This window comes from Eretmochelys imbricata, chromosome 7 (assembly GCF_965152235.1).
Source record: "Eretmochelys imbricata isolate rEreImb1 chromosome 7, rEreImb1.hap1, whole genome shotgun sequence".
In the NCBI taxonomy this organism is placed as follows: domain Eukaryota; kingdom Metazoa; phylum Chordata; order Testudines; family Cheloniidae; genus Eretmochelys; species Eretmochelys imbricata.
Window position 1 is genome coordinate 17,186,723 of NC_135578.1, and position 14,532 is coordinate 17,201,254.

General features: G+C 37.9%; 1 protein-coding gene across 1 annotated transcript in view; it reads left to right on the forward strand.

Moving 5' to 3' along the window:
* GRM7 (glutamate metabotropic receptor 7) overlaps positions 1–14,276 on the forward strand; it is a 489,509-nt gene extending 475,233 nt beyond the window's left edge. The window contains exons 9-10 of the mRNA XM_077821561.1: positions 4,136–4,382; positions 14,206–14,276. Of these exons, the coding sequence (XP_077677687.1) occupies positions 4,136–4,382; positions 14,206–14,276 (318 nt within the window). The remainder of the gene's footprint in view (positions 1–4,135; positions 4,383–14,205) is intronic.
* The last annotated feature ends 256 nt before the right edge of the window (positions 14,277–14,532 follow it).

Below are 14,532 nucleotides of genomic sequence, written 5' to 3' on the forward strand. Positions count from 1 at the left end.
ACAGGTTACTGTTATCTTCTTCAGAAATATACCGCACTTCATTGGCTAAGAAAGAATCATCCCTTCCCATTATCCCTAAATATAGGAAGATCACAGTGTCCATCAGATTTCAAATAAAATGGGTTTCATTCTCTCACATGCTTCTTGCTAGACAATCAATTAAATGCTCGCAATGCATGTGCGCAATTGGCCAATTTTGTTAACCAGCGAGGTTCAGCTCACTGCTGGCTCTTTCACGGTGTGCAAAAATACACAAGACCTATTCCTGTGCATTACTTCTCCTACTAATACTCCATGCAACACGAAGGGGGCAGGACCATGTTCCCAGTCCTCAATCTGTACCAGCCAGTAGAGCTATTGAGGCCCAAATAGGGAAGCATGATTTACCATCCTAAAGGATAATGCTGCATCCCTGAGCACTGGGAAGTTTCAGGAGGAATTGTACCTCCTGAGGCGCAATCTCTGCCAGAGCAGCCACATGTGTTGCGTGGCTCCACACCACCCCTTAATCAGGTCTGCACCTTATATGACATAACAGCCCTAAGATTGGAAACTGCCTTCTGCTCCCATTGTTCAGCCTTACACTGGCCACCCATAAAAGGCATTCATGAAGTAAGAGGTTTCCTGCGTAATTTACATCTCAATCTATGTGTTTCAAAATACTGATTTGCATTCATCAGAAGTATTTGCAAAGAGTTATCAAATACATGAAACAAGGAGTGAAATCTTTGCATGTAAATTGCATTTCATGTGTAAACGTATCTAGTAATTTCCCTTACAGTTCCCATTTGTCATGAGACTCATTGTGCATCACTCAGTTTCTTGTTCTTCAAAGGTTCTTCTCTTGCCCTCTCCTCCTTCCATCATTGTGCAATGTGTAAGTTAGGGAACCTCACTGGAATTATAGAACCAGATGCTGTAAAAGGCACTGTTGACTAAATATTACTACAAGATCACCAGTTAACTGTAGGGAATAGAAATGAACGACCTTGTGCCCCCAAATAAAAACGCTACTGACATTCTATGCTCTGATGAAAACAAGTGCAAGCTGCATGTTATGCAGACTGATGACAGCTTTTGCAGTTGCACTAGTGTTGATTTATACTTTAGGGCTTTAGACCAAATCCTCAGCTGGTATAAATCAGCGTTGCTCCGCTGATGTCAGTTGAGCTGCACTGGTGTGCAACAGCTGAGAACCTGGCCTGCTGCCTTCGAACACTATGCTCTCCTGTCCTCAGAATGTCTTATTTTGATGGGTTACAAAGGATCTGTATAATTTACTATTAAACTCATTGCCATGGACTAGCTGCATAGTCAGTGAAATCTGGCTTAGAGAAGCAGAAAATAGATTTATGTCCAGGGTGAGATATATGTGTATATATATATATAATCTCACCATCAATAACCTCTTACAAAAAAGGGCTAAGCCCGGTGGACAGTATAGCTAAGGAAATTAGTCAGAGAGAAAGAAAAAATAGTTTGATGTTATACTGATGTATTATGTCAGTGGGCCAAATTTAGTTCTGGTGTAGCCACATTGACTTTTCTTAAAAACTGTGACACATCGTCATGGAGAGAAGCCAATGATTATAAGCTACTGGTATGAACATGTTTGAATAACTGGGAGATTTCTGCTTTCTGACCTGCATGATGGATCTCAACCCCTATACAGTGTTCTCCCTACCCACCTTTTGGCACCCGTGGGAAGTCAGAAGGATCAGAATCCACCATGTGGACCTGACAGGAGAATTTTGCCCTTCGTTTATATTATAAACTGCAGGTTCAAAAATTCAGGAGACTCTTTATTTATCTAATTAATTTTGTTCTTACCTAAGATCCATATTAAAAAAAGAAAAAAAAGATACTTTCAACTAGGTAAGATTTAAAAAAAATATCTCTTAGTTACAGCTTGATATATGTTTATTTCCTTTTGCTCTTTTCATGATTTTCTTAGACTCTAAAACATTTTGTGCTGAAACTTGCATTGTGTCCACCTAACCCATCTGCTTCTCATACTGTGAGGCTGTTGTAAAGTCATCATGTTGCATTTATGACACTGTCCTGATTTCAGAGGGAGTCCTTTACTCCATTGCATTACTATTCTATAACCGGTTATTCCCCATTTTGTAGTTGTGCATTTGATTTTTCCTTTCTAACTGTTATACTTTGCATTTGTCTTTATTGAATGTCACCTTATTGATTTCAAACCAATTCTCTAATTTATCAAGGACATCTTGAATTATAATCCTGTCCTCCAAGGGTTTGCAACCCCTCCTAGCTTGGTGTAATCTGCAAATTTTACAAGCATACTTTCCACTCCATTATCTAAGCCATGAATGAAAAGATAGACCCTTGCAGGACCCTATTAGAGATGCCCTTTCAGTTTCACAACAAACCACAGATAACTGCTCTTTCTGTATGTTTTTTCCATTATTTTATTATTTTATTTATGAATTATTATATATTGTTACCAGTTTAAAAGAGATATTAAGGGACCCACTTCTCCTTTCAAGTACACCAGTATAATGTCACTGACATCAGTGCAGCTTCTCCTCATTACACTAGTGTCACTCAGAAGGGAATCAGACATTAAGAAATCTGAGCAGAGGTTATACTTTTAAATGGCAATGTAGTTGTATATGAGTAAGAGAATATATATGGTGTATATCTAGATAGAAATAGAGATAAATATACATATCTGAGCATATAAAATATAGACAGATATTTGTATTTGGTCCATCATATATTTTCACAGTCTTGAAGTCCTTTCTCTTGCAAAAGTCCATTGAAGATGAGTTTGGTCTGAGTGCGGAGTGAATAGAAATTGAGTAAGCACTTTAGTTTTAAGCTATGTGCTCCTTTATAGTTATATACGCATTTACTGAAGATATTTTATGTCCTCCACCAGTGTTCTTAATCAATATAATAGCAACTGTTATCCAGATAAAGCCTAGCAAGTTTGGGAACGTTCAAGTTCTTCTGAGAACAGGTATTTGGAAAAATGAGAGCAGTGTGGGCATTTAACTGTGCTACTGCATTTTTCTTGACATCATAAGAACAGATTGGTTTGCAGTGAGAAATAGTGCATCCCAGAAGCAATATTGCCTGGTGTGAACATTTTTCCTGGATGCGTGCATACAGTATATGCGAGGAGCATCTGCAAATATTGTGGTCCCTTTTTTCGCACTCACATATTTATTACATTGTCTCTAAACCTGTGTAATTAGAGCAATCCTTGAGACCCGAGCCTTGTTCCACTTTACGTATTGAAAAGATAAGCCTTGTTCCACTTTATGTATTGAAAAGATAAGTTTAAACAAAATTACAGCACTTCCAGTTATGTATGTGTGTAACATCTTTAAACAAAGGACGTGTTATGGATTTCTTTAATTCATATCTCACAGTACTAGCATTCTCTGAGTATTGCACATACCATTTTGCTAACAAGCTTAACTGCAAGTCAGCAGTATGCAAATCCATTTTATATTCTTTGGGTACTTATATTACTCATTTTGAATAAACAGCAGAAATTTGAAATACGGTTGTTGAAAAGTTACCAGAATTTAAAAGACAGCTTTAATAAAATTTCTAAACAAGTTGAACTGTTACATTTATAGTGTTCATCTTCCCTAATGGGGGAATCTGGTTTCAGTTAAAAGAGAGTTAATTCTAGATTTACACTAGTGTAACTGAAACCAGAATCTGACCTTCACATGCTGAATAAAATATAAAATAAAATAAAATAAATAAAGCTATACTTGCAGAGTATGCCCAAAATCAGAGCAGTAAGAGCTTTTGCAAGATCCTGAGTGTCCTCAGCTGCTACTGATTTCATGGTAGTTGATGCCCATTGGTAGAGAAGAGCTCTCAGTAATTTGCTGGATCAGATTCTATGTTAGTGGCTGTTATCTGTAAACTCAATAGAAGGTTTTTCAGAATGTTAATAAATTACTAAAGCCTACTTAAGTGTTACTCTTCTCTTTCTGTTGCATCTCACAAAGCATGATGCTTTGTTGCCTAGACGTTTAGCCCATCTCAAGAAGCATGATTATACTTAACACCTCCTCTTTAAGTGCTACTACATATTTCCCAATCATTTTATTTGTAATAGTGTCTCATGTGTTATGTCTCCTAGCTCTACATACAAACTACCACACTTACAATATCCATGAACTTAAGTGCTTCAGTGGCCCTGGGGATGCTTTACATGCCGAAAGTGTACATCATCATCTTCCATCCTGAACTAAATGTCCAGAAACGGAAACGCAGCTTCAAGGCCGTAGTGACGGCAGCGACCATGTCATCACGGCTTTCGCACAAAGCAAGTGACAGGCCCAATGGGGAAGCAAAAACAGAACTTTGTGAAAATGTAGACCCAAACAGTAAGTATTTCTAAACCTATTACTTGGCTATTTGTGTGTTCTGGGAATGTGTTGACCAATATTCTATTTTTAGATCCTTCATATAATCTGATCTCCTCAATTAAAGTTTTTATGTAATATATTTCTTTTAATATCTCCATGGATGTCCTTTTTATGACATTCGCTCTTTTCTTCCCACCTTTTGATGCTTGCCTACTAGGAAAAACTCTTCAGACTATGCTTGGTAGCTGGGAGCAACTCCTCCTCCTCCTTCTCCTCCTCTGGGAACATTGCTCTAAGAACAGTAGCCTTTTAGAGTATTGACCCCACCACTGTGCAATAATACACGCCCCGATGTAATGAGATCTAAGTTCCATCCCAATCCCTGCAGCTATAATGTCCAGTCTGAACTGTGGAGGCAGGACTCAAACCATAGTATTCAGGAGCAGTGGGTTGTCTTAATCCTTTCTGTGTTTATGTACTTGGGCTGTGGTTATTTACTTATAACGTGCATAACCAAATACTTGTACACACACAAAGAAACCTCTGTTAAACGCCCTGAGAGCATTCCCATCTAATGGTTTGATCCATCTCCCTGTAAGAAAGATATATCTCACTGAAGTTCATTTGAGTCTTTCCACTGATTTTGGAGGAATCTGGACAGAAAGGAGGTTTCCAGTTTCTTTAATTTCCTTAATGTGGATGTCATGGTATAGTGTAGCACAAAATCACATACTGAGGCCATCACATTTTATTTGCATTTGTATTTGAACCTGCATGGAATTCAGGAAGGGAGATAGCTGCACAGCATACTGTAAAGGTTTAGACACATCTGCAATTTTGGGTAAACCAGATCAGAATGTGAAGAAATGCCCTTGCTTTGCTCAGATTCAGTTCATCCATTTGCTGCTGAAACCCCTGCCGCTTTCTGTCTGTTAAAGGATGGCCTGAATAGCTGCCCTGAAGTAGAAACTCCACTGCCAAAGAAAAGTGGAAATGGCTAGCAAACACCGCATTTCCCCTGGGTGGTTGTATCATACAGCTGTACAAAATGTGTTCTAACTGAACTGAGAAACCAGGATTTTTTCTTCAAAAGGGATGGGCACCCTTATTAAGGATTGGTAGTAGAGTCACAGTCATTAAAGGAAACAATCCTGATCAATCAGGGCCAATATTCTGCCATTCTTACTCAGGCTGAATAGAACCTTACTCATGAGGATTGCTATAGAAGTCAACAGGATAGGATTACTTGAAGAGTAAGGAGCTACCCTGCATGAATTAAGGAGGCAGAATTTTACCCTAAATTAAATTCCTATTATTCAGTACAGTAAATCTGTCTATTTCATCATATAAAATCCCTCCCCTCCAAAATTATCCCTGTCCTTTAAATCCACTCACTGCTGTGATTTCTGTGCTGCTAAGGTCCAGTCACACAATGTTCTGAGCACCTTCAGCTTCCACTGATTTTAACACCTAACACAGCCAAGCCTGAGATGAGCTAAATTGGCCTTTTGAATGAGGAATGGGAGAAGAGAGGGAAGGAGGAACAATAACAACAAAAGCATAGGAAGAAGGAATCTACTAAGATGAAATATAGCTAGGGAAGGGAATGAGAAAATGAGTGTGTAATTGAGTGGCATTTTCACAGATTACTATTCTCGTGGAGCTGATGGGAATATTTTTTTTCATGGAAAATTTTGACTTTTCAGTAAAAAATCAAAAGCTGAAAAAACAAAAATTGTCAGTCAAATGCTTTTGGTTTAAAGTGGAAAAATTCAATCGGGAAATACTGCTTTGGTGACTCATGGGGTTCACATCTGAGGTGCCTTGTGACCTTGTTTTCCTCCATGGATCAAGATCCTTGAGTGGACTACATAAGAGCAGCCATACTGGGTCAAACCAATAGTCCATCTAGCCCAGTATTGTGTACCTGACAGTGGCCAAAACCAGATGCTTTAGAGGCAATGAACAGAATTGAGTGATTCGTCCCCTGTCAGTTAGAAGTATAGGGACACAAGGAGCATGGGGTTGCATCCTTGACCATCGTGGCTGATTGCCATTGATGTCCTCCATAAACTTATCCATTCTTTTTTGAACCCAGTTATACTTTTGGCCTTCCCAACAACACAGGGCAATGAGTTCCACAGGTTGGTTCTGTGTTGTGTGAAGAAGTACTTTCTTTTGTTTGTTTTAAACCTGTTGCCTATTAATTTCATCAGATGACACCTTGTGTTATCTGAAGGGGTAAATGGCACTTCCCTATTCAGTTTCTCTACACCATTCATGATTTTATAGACCTCCATCATATCCATTTTAGTCATCTTTTATAAGATGAACAGTTTCAGACTTTTTAATTTCCTCTTATAGAAGCTGTTCCATAACTCTACTGATGTTTTGTTGTCATCCTCTGAACCTTTTACAATTCTAATACATATTTTTGAGATGGGACAACCAGAACTGCAAACAGTACTCAAGGTGTGGGTGTACCAGGCATTTATATATATTATCTGTCTTATTATCTATCCCTTCCCTAATGGATCCTAATATTCTGTTAGCTTTTTTGACTGCTGCTTCACATTGAGTGGTTGTTTTCAGAGAACTACCCACAATGACTCCAAGATCTTTTTATTGAGTTGTAACAGCTAATTTAGACTCCGTCATTTTGTAGATATTGTTGGGATTATTTTTTTCCAATGTGCATTACTATGCACTTATCAACATTGAATTTGTCACCCAGTCACCCAGTTTAGTGAGATCACTTCGTAAGTCTTTGCAGTCAGTTTTGGACTTAACTGTCTGGATTAATTTTGTATTATCTGCAAATTTTGTCACTTCACTGTTCCTCCACCTTTTCCAGATCTTTTGTGAATAAGTTGAACAGCACAGATCCCAAGAGAGATCACTGGGGGAGCCCACTATTTATCTTTTCTGAAAACTGACCATTTATTTCTACTCTTTGTTTCCTATCTTTTAACCATTTCCATGAGAGGACCTACCTTCTTATCCGATGACTGCTTACTTTTCTTAAGAGCCTTTGGTAAGGGATCTTGTCAAAGAATTTCTGAAAGTCCCAGTACACTAAATCAACTGGATCATCCTTTTCCACATGCTTGTTGACTCTCACAGAGAATTCAAATAGATTGGTGAGGCATGATTTCCCTTTAGAAAAACCACATTGACTCTTCTCCAACCTATCATATTTATTTATCTAGGTGTGTTATCATTCTGCTGTTTGCTATAGTTTCAACCAATTTGCCTGGTACTGAAATTAGGCTTACCAGTCTGTAATTACCAGGATTACCTCTGGAGCCTTTTTTAAGAATAGGCATTACATTAGCTACCCTCCAATCATCTGGTATAGGAGCTGATTTAAGGTTACATACCACATTAAGTAATTCTGCAATTTCATATTTGAGTTCCTTCAGAATTCTTGATGACTTATTCCTGTTTAATTAATCTGTTCATTCCAAAAACACCCCTGTTGACACCTCCATCTGGAATAGTTCCTCAGAATTGCCACCTAAAAAGAATGGCTCTGGTGTGCGGATCTCCCCCATATCTGCTGTGAAGACCAATGCAAGAATTTGTTTAGTTTCTCTACAAAGGCCTTGTCTTCCTTGAGTGCTCCTTCAGCACCTCAGTCTTCCACTGGCACCACTTCCTGTTTGGCAAGCTTCCTGCTTCTGATGTACTTAATTATTTTGTTGTTACTTTCTGTATCTTTAGCTAGTTGTTCTTCAGATTCTTTCTTGGCCTACCTTTTTATACTTTTACAGTTGACTTGCCAGAGTTTATGCTCCTTTCTATTTTCCTCACTAGGATATGACTTCCAATTTTTAAAGGATACCTTTTTTACTCTGCTGTTTAGCCATGGTAGCATTATTTGGGGGCCCTTAGCATTTTATTTAATTATTTACTGGTTTGTTTATTTATTTAGCATTTTAGTTAATATACTTTGAGCCATATTATAGTGTTTTTAAATAATCGCCATGCAGTTTGCAGTCATTTCAGCCTTGTGATTTTTCCTTTTAAATTCCATTTAATAAGTTTACTTGTCTTTATGTAGTTCCCCTTTTTGAAGTTAAATCCTACTGTGGTGAGTTTCTTTGGCATTTTTCCCCTGAAAGGATGTTAAATTTAATTTATATTATGGTCGTGGTTACCTAGTGCTTCAGCTGTATTCACCTGTTTGACCAGATGCTGTATTCCATTTAGGATTACATGAAGAATTGCCTCTCCTCTTGTGGGTTCCAAGACAAGCTCCTCCAAGGCACTCTAGTTCACCCATCTTACTATTTAGACTTCTAGTAGTTGCGTATAAGCACTTGTACATTTTCATAGAATCATAGAATATCAGGGTTGGAAGGGACCTCAGGAGGTCATCTAGTCCAACCCCCTGCTCAAAGCAGGACCAATCCCCAATTAAATCATCCCAGCCAGGGCTTTGTCAAGCCTGACCTTAAAAACTTCTAAGGAAGGAGATTCTACCACCTCCCTAGGTAACGCATTCCAGTGTTTCACCACCCTCCTAGTGAAAAAGTTTTTCCTAATATCCAGCCTAAACCTCCCCCACTGCAACTTGAGACCATTACTCCTTGTCCTGTCCTCTTCTACCACTGAGAATAGTCTAGAACCATCCTCTCTGGAACCACCTCTCAGGTAGTTGAAAGCAGCTATCAAACCCCCCCTCATTCTTCATTTTGTCAATATTCAGTGCTCTCTTTCATGTTACATTTAATTGCTCCTCACTAGCTCTTACCAGTATTTTACCAACTTCTTTCCTATCGTCTTTATTAGGAGATAGAGTTCTCCCTTTAATAAATTCATCCCTAAGGGATGTCTCTGCCAGAACCATGTGCTCATCTGCACTTGTCGGCTTTCCCCCAACCCTTACTTTAAAAAATCCTCTACTAACTTTTTAATTTTACATGCCAGCTGTCTGGTGCCATTTTGGTTTAAGTGGGGCCCATCTCTCCTGTTCCTAAAAAGGTACCCAGTTCTGAATAAACCTAAAACCCTCTTCCCTACAGCATCCATGATCTGTTTTGTCTTTGTGGCCCTGTGCATGGAACTGGAAGCATTTCAGAGAATACTACTATGGAGGTCCTGGGATTTACATCTCCTATGATGCACCTTGATGGCATTTCTTAATTGACCCTTTTGCAGTTGATGCATATTTAGTTTTGAATTTTGTGTAATTAGAATTTTCAATGAAAAGGAGACTTTTTCATGAAAAATGTTGTCTAGTTTAGAATCCAATTTTCCTTAGAAAGCCTGTTTTGTTTTTTTTTGCCATTCCTATGTTGTAGGCTTGGATTTCCAAAAGCACCTAACAGAGTTAGGTGTCCAAATCTCATAAAAATCAACGAGGTTTAGGCACCTAACTCTGTCAATCTCCTTTGAAAATCCCATCCTCAAGGACCAATTTTTGATCTCTTTTATACTACTTTTTAAAACTAGAGTACATTGTTACTGAGAGCAGAATCTTACAAAGGGTAATACAATTAATAATAATTAATAATAATTCTAACTCACATATGCAGGGAGAATGTTTTTTGTATTCTCCTTCATATGCATATCATATTCCTAAATATCTACGTACATTTCTCATGTTGTCTCATCAGGAGCAGTATGACTACATACTGTGTTAACCTTTCTGCAAATACCATATTGTGTAATTTTACATGATTAACAAGCTGAAATTTTCTTTGAAGTATATATATGTGTGTATATGTGTGTGTGTGTGTGTACGTACACATGCAATACTATTCTATGTTAATACCATAGATATTCTTCATTTATAGAACACGTGCACTCATGACAATTGTTAGAAAATCTAATCTAACAAGCTAGACAGCTCATGTGCTTAAGATGTTTTAGTACCATGACCCTGCAACATTAATGTTAATGAGAGCCTTGCCATTGACGTCAATGAGTGTAGGCTCAGACTCATAGGACATATTCTGTGAACTTCTAGATTGGATAATTTTGGTGAAAAATGTTGAAATTTCACTTTTCAATGTCCAAATATTTTAAAAGAAATATTGGCAGAATTCTTGCAACGGTTTTGTTGTTTCAGACAGCTATAACAGATGAGGACTGTTTCATTTTTAAAAAAGCATTTCAAAGAAATGTTGAAAAAATTCCAATATCAAAAAGACACTGAAAAGCTTGTGGAAAATTTTTACCAGTGTTTCAGTAATAACATGTTTTTTCTAGCACCGATGGAACAAACATTTGATGAAATTTCAGAATTTTGAAATTTGAAAAATATACAAGAACAATGGTCCTCCTCCTCCATTTTTCAAACAACTATCAGCTGGTCATTTTTTTTTTAATTTCTAAATGTTGATTGTCCCCCCCTAAAATTATTGTAAGTGTTCTTCCGTCCCCCCTCCCCCTTTTCTGTGTGACCCATTTAATATTTTTATAGTGAGTAGACTACAGCTAATTGTCATCAGTGGAGGAAACTGAGGGGGTTAGAACAAAAGCAGTGGATGTCCCCCCTGAGTTCTGAACTGTTGTGAGATAACACAAAGATGATTAAACATAGATTGTCATTTCCCGGTTTCCATCATTACACAGTATGTTACATCTGAAGGCAAAAATGGAAAGAGGGTTGAAGGATGAGGAGGAGCACATACAGTCAGTATTAGAAAGTGCTGCCTTAGGGTACAGATCTAATTTTCACATCAAAAGTTTTTATTTGTTTCAAGTGAGTAAGCACAGTTTTATTTACAAGTTTGATTTTCAAAGGCATTTCCTGGTAACTCTATTGCTTTGAAATTTGTTCAAGCAATTTATGGTGAGGGTGCCATTATATTTTGGGGAGGGGGAATGTTGAACGTTTTATACTGAGAGTAATTCTGTGCTGAACCACCAGCATGAGATTCATGTACCTCCAAACATTGGGGTGACTGATGACTGAACCCAAGTGAACCAGATGTTGGTTGCCAAGGCTATTTAGCTGCCAAACGCTTAGGATCAAAAAGAAAATTACTTTACCAAATGAAAGAAAGAAAGAATATGTTTTACTAAACCTCTATGTGTACTGCTGGCATTTAATCTAAAGAAAAAGAAAAGAAATTATGCAGTGAACCAGAAATGTTTCATGTAAAGCATTGACACCAGTATATTTGTAAGCACAAAGGTTTTTTAGCTTTATTGGCATTCTGTAAGGGCTTGATCCTGCATGGGGCTGAGCAACTCCTCAGAAATGCTGAGCATCCCCAACTTCCATGAGACTTGAAGGTGCTCAAAGCTGTGTAGAGAAGCACTTAGCAGGACTGAGCCTAATTGGGGAAGTTTAAAAGTGAGTGCAAAGAGTAGAACTGCAATCATGGAGGAAGAAAAACAACCCAAGATGCAGGGGCAATGATTTTATGTCCCACCCAGTAGGGGAAATTAGGAGTGTTACTGACCTTGGGTTGGGATATGAGAGGAGTGGGAAATGTCACAAGCTGTGCTCGCCTGATCTCAATTGAAACAGGTTTCATGATCAATGGAATGCTTTGAGACCAAGCTTTTCAAACTTTAATAATCTCATTTTTAACAATTCTGATAATCATTACATCTGGTATGTGCATGCTTTTACTCATTTAACAACTTTGTTCTGCTATTACATGTTTGCATTAAAAATGTTCTCCAGCAGCTTAAGACGAGCAGAAATTGGTGCACAGCAGCTTTCTTCTTTAAACAAGTTCATTCTTCTCTCGTGCGTTTCTTTGGTTGAATTTCACAGTATTTGAAAAGACGCTCTTCATCATGTCTTAAATTGAGTGAATAGAGAATTCCCATTCTGCCTTATCCATCATGTATTTGTGTTTCCGCTGCAAGAGTAGAAGGTCAAACTTGGACAAAAATAAAAATCTCCAACCCATACTTAGCTTACGGTGAGGATTATGTATAATTACTGCTTACACTTAGCCACTTACATGAATGTATGGCTTTTGCAAAATACAGCAACAAGAAAACAAGATCTCAGTGGTTTGGTAATGAGAGAATTGTCTCTCTAACAAGCTAGACATAGTATACCTTACAGACAGGCCATTTGCTTTTCAAGCATTCTAGCGTTTAAGAATCCTTGAGTAGCAAAGTATTCTGCATGTTTCCATTGGTGTGACTGCAAAACTGCCTCCTTTTTTAGGATTTTCCAGTGTTCCCTTCACAGAGCAATTTTCATGGTGAAAAAGTGCACCTACAAGATAAGTAAAAGAACTAGACTAATGATATTTACTCAAACTGTCATAGCTGACTCCTGAAGCAACAATTCTAAATTGGGTGGAGAATGTTAACTAACCTGGGAATGTGATTCCAGTGTGTAGCTATGAGGAGAACAGCTGGCTTTCTTATCTTGTCCTTGCCAACTGAAGTTTGTTCTATGTGACTTTTTGTTGTTTCAAAACCCTCTCAAGCATATAGTACATAGTGTCCCCATGATCTGGAACTCCTGAGACCAGTGTTTTGGCAAGTTGTTTTCTTTGCAGGAGCAGACTAAGGATTTTTTGTGACTGATGAAATCAATAGATTGCCCTGCAATTGCAGATGCCACCCTCTGACACATTCAAGAAATTGGACCCACAGAAATAGCTGTGGGCAATTTTTTTTTTCATTTTTGTGATTTCCCTACTTAGCTTTTGCTTTGTGATTGACAGTGGTCTTTCTCAGAGAGTAGTCTACTAACTTATGATAGTGGGTAGCAGAGGTGACAGATCAGTATGATATAAGCCAAACATAGTAGTAAGCAAAGTGAAGTAAAACAGATGGTGAGAAAGAGTAGCTTGTTCAGTTAGGGTCCACTCACCTCGCTTGGAGATGAGGTACTGTAGCTTGTTGAGATGTGGCAAAAACAATGGTGTCACCAACTATCTATGGCAGAACTTTCAATATGGCCTGGTTTTTAGAAGTTTGAGCAACCACAACTCCTATTGAAATAAATGGGGGTTTCTGGTGCTCAGCACATCTATAAATATGTCCAAAGTGACTTCTTCTCTTTCCCTTTGACTATGTGTTGAGTAGAAATTACTAGGCAATCAATCTAGCTTGCAGTTTTTACTGAGATGTAATTGGTGCCTTTTATAACTAAACAAAATGTGATGTATTTGTTTTCTTTATAAAATAACTTTTTATAATATGTTATCCGAGATATGTGGCTCTCCGTTTAGTGCAGTGTAAGCAGATCAAAAATGAAAGCCCAACTCTGACATGCTTCTCTATCTCCGAAATGCAAGATAATAAGAATACAACTTTGTCAAGCCTCATTTTTGTGGGTGTTAAGAATGGATATTGGCTGCGTGGATTCCCATCAGCAAGCTGTGAGTGGTGTATATGAAATGAAAACATCCCATGTCTCAGAGAGAATTATAGACACTGCTGCGCAAATGCCACTTTGCTGTGCTGTTTTGTTTTTGTTTCTTCATTTGTGTTGAATCCTAACATCACTGACACAACGTTGCCTGTTACGTCTTTCTGTGAAAAACCTTAAATGGCTGTTGGTGTTGCTGGGAAACCTCAGAGCGATTGCATGGATGAGGGTGGCTGGATTCTGAGAGAAAGGGGAACTAAACAAAGCTTTTCCAGGGCTGGTGCAGATGGGAAGTATCCAATCAGTCCCTCTCATATGTAGTAGGCAGCTGCTCCTATGTTCAGAGGTACCTGAACTTTTGTGAACTGGTTTGTTTATTTTTAATCCACAGCAAATTGTATATACTGCAAGCTTTTCACTCTTACTGTTCTAATCCCAGATCTTCAATCGAATAAATTTTATGATCTCAGTGACAGGACAAAGCAAAATGATTCTATTGTGAACATATTGTACATATCAATATATTTACTTTTCCTGTAGACTGCATACCACCAGTAAGAAAGAGTGTACAAAAGTCTGTTACTTGGTACACTATTCCACCTACAGTATAGCTTTTGCCTGCTTTCCAAGAAGGTAAGAAATAATCTAGCTTTTTTACTTTATTATATGTGTATTTTATATTAATATCAAAAAGAAAAGAATATTAGAACTGTGCACTGGTTTAGTTGTGTTGGAACAAGAATCTACCCTAAACGTTGTTCATATTTCAACTAGCAAGAAAGAAAGACTATAAAAAAATAGAAATGTTGGGCCAAAACTTGAGATGATGTAAATTGGTATAGCTCGAGAGCTAGGTGGTGATGTTAT